Source organism: Myotis davidii, unplaced genomic scaffold, assembly GCF_000327345.1.
Source record: "Myotis davidii unplaced genomic scaffold, ASM32734v1 scaffold1453, whole genome shotgun sequence".
Lineage (NCBI taxonomy): Eukaryota > Metazoa > Chordata > Mammalia > Chiroptera > Vespertilionidae > Myotis > Myotis davidii.
In genome coordinates, this window is record NW_006284441.1 from 174,622 (window position 1) to 176,951 (window position 2,330).

The 2,330-nt window shown below is 68.2% G+C and overlaps 1 protein-coding gene across 1 annotated transcript in view; it reads left to right on the forward strand.

Moving 5' to 3' along the window:
* The window catches only part of CPNE7 (copine 7), an 11,355-nt gene that overhangs the window by 5,980 nt on the left and 3,045 nt on the right, over window positions 1-2,330 (forward strand). Inside the window, exons 7-10 of the mRNA XM_015572051.1 lie at window positions 35-196; window positions 505-564; window positions 1,340-1,473; window positions 2,008-2,062. Coding sequence (XP_015427537.1) covers window positions 35-196; window positions 505-564; window positions 1,340-1,473; window positions 2,008-2,062 — 411 coding nt within the window. The remainder of the gene's footprint in view (window positions 1-34; window positions 197-504; window positions 565-1,339; window positions 1,474-2,007; window positions 2,063-2,330) is intronic.

Here is a 2,330-nt window from a genome sequence, read left to right on the forward strand (position 1 = left end):
AGGGACAGTTCCCCGGCCAGGGCTCGGCGTTCAGCCCCCAGCCCTCGGGGTGGGTGTTGGCACTGGCACTCTGGGGGGTGGGGGGGTCTCTGCCCGTCCCTGTGCCCAGGCCCAGTGGGAATGCGTGAATGCCAAGTACAAGCAGAAGAAGCGCCATTACAGGAACTCGGGGCTGGTCATCCTGGCCGACCTGAAGGTGAACGCAGCCCCCACCCGCAGCCCCGCCCACCTGCCAGGCAAGGGCACCCCACCCCCGAAGCCCCCACTGTCGATGGACCCTCGGGGCCTTGGCAATGCCTGGTGCTCCCCAATAGGTGGGGGAGGAAGTGGTGGGCGGAGGGGAGGGCGAGGCAGAAGGAAAAGAGGAACAGGTGCTGGGCACTCAGGCAGCCAAGGGCCTGGGGAAGGGGGACTGCCCTGCCTGTCCGCCCGCCCGCAGCCCCAGCCTCAGGTTCCCGTGGGCGGGTGTCCTGGGCAGGCCCTGCTGACCCCGCTGCCTGGAAGTTCTCCAGGGTCTACTCCTTCCTGGACTACATCATGGGCGGCTGCCAGATCCACTTCACGGTGCGTCCACAGGACCCAGGGCCCCTCCCCCCGGCCGGCCAGGTGCACCCACCGGGCAGGAGTCAGCACCCAGGCCCGCAGCTCCCGGGGGGCCCTCCCGACCCGGATGCAGCTCAGAGTTGGTCTGGCTCCCAGGACGGACGTGGGGACAGCCAGGCCCTCCTGCTGGGCCTGGGGACCCCGTCCTGGGAGCTCAGTTCTTTCTGGGCCTTTTCCTGGGGTCCCCTTGCTGGACAGGGGAACCGGGCAACTCAGGGGGGACGTGGCCAGGAATCACCCCCAATAGGAACAGATGAAATACGTGAGGAGAGGACACAGGGCCATTGACTCAGAGGGACACGGGGTCACAGCAGGCCGGTGTGGCCCTGAAGAGCCCATTCCCCTCCCCCACCCCCCTACCCCCGTCTCCATCCATCACTTCACTGAACGACCCAGACTCACCTGAGGGTGTGACTGAGCCCACGCATGGGGCCCGCGGCGGGGCTGGCTCCCGGAGAGGGTGGTGGGGAGGGTGGCAGCTGAGAGGTGCCTGGTCCCGGCCCAGCCCTTCCCACTGCCTGGCCCACGCGTCCAACCAAAGGGGTGCCTCTGGGTGCAGGAGGCACCGACCGGTGTCCCCATAGGACCCCTCCCAAGGCACCGGGAGCCGCTCTGAGACGCCCCTGGCTGAGTGGCTCCCTGAGCCTCGGTTTCCTGCACCTGTCAAATGAGGGGTGCAGGAGCGATCCCAGGCCAGGAGGGAAGGGGCTCCGGGATCACCATGGGGACCCCACAGGTGGCCATCGACTTCACAGCCTCCAACGGGGACCCCCGGAACAGCTGCTCCCTGCACTACATCAGCCCCTTCCAGCCCAACGAGTACCTGCAGGCCCTGGTGGCCGTGGGTGAGGTCTGCCAGGACTACGACAGGTGCGTCCTCTGGCCGCGCCCCCCCCCCGCCCCCCCGCTCCTGCTTCGGCCTGGGCCAGGGGATGGGCATCACCGACGTGTCCACCCATCAGAGCAGCCGCCCAGGCCCGGCGTGCACGGGCCACGTTGTGGATCCAGGTGGAGCGGGTCAGAGACCGTGTGTCCACGTGGGGAGGGCCTTCACCACAGGGTCCCATTCGCCCTTCACACAGACACGGGGCGGGGCCTGCGTCCGCTTCACAGAGCAGTAAACTGAGGCCATGGAGGGACAAGCTCCTGTCTGGGGTCCAGGGGGCAGGGAGCCAACCTCCCCAGCAGGTGCCTCCCCAGCAGGTGCCTCCCCAGCAGGTGCCAGGCCTGAGCAGCGGTGGGAGGAGGGGGCCCGGTGGCTCTGTCCCCACCTGCCTGCACCGTGCCCCGTTCCCCCAGGTTGGCTCGGGGCCTGGCTGGGGTGGAAAGGGGTGGCACGGAGTTCTGCGAGCCCCACTCGCACCCGGAACCAGGAGCCCTGTGTGACGGGCCCCTCTCTTCCAGCGACAAGAGGTTCTCCGCTCTGGGGTTTGGAGCCCGCATCCCCCCCAAGTTTGAGGTAGGACAGCCTGGGGCCGGGCCCTGGGCATCTCCCTCTGTGCCCCTCCTGCCAGAGGGACCCTGGCCATGCTGGGTCCTGGGACCCCTGGCTACTGCCCCTCCGCTGGGCACCGGGGACCCTGGCCTCCCAGCCAGAGGGGCTGACCTTTGACCTCTGGAGGCGGGAGAGGGGGGACTTTAGCCTGGAATCTTCTAGTTACAAATAACAGTCCGACTGGCTTAGGCAGAAACCCATGTGGGGGTGGGGGGGGGGCTGGGATTTTTTT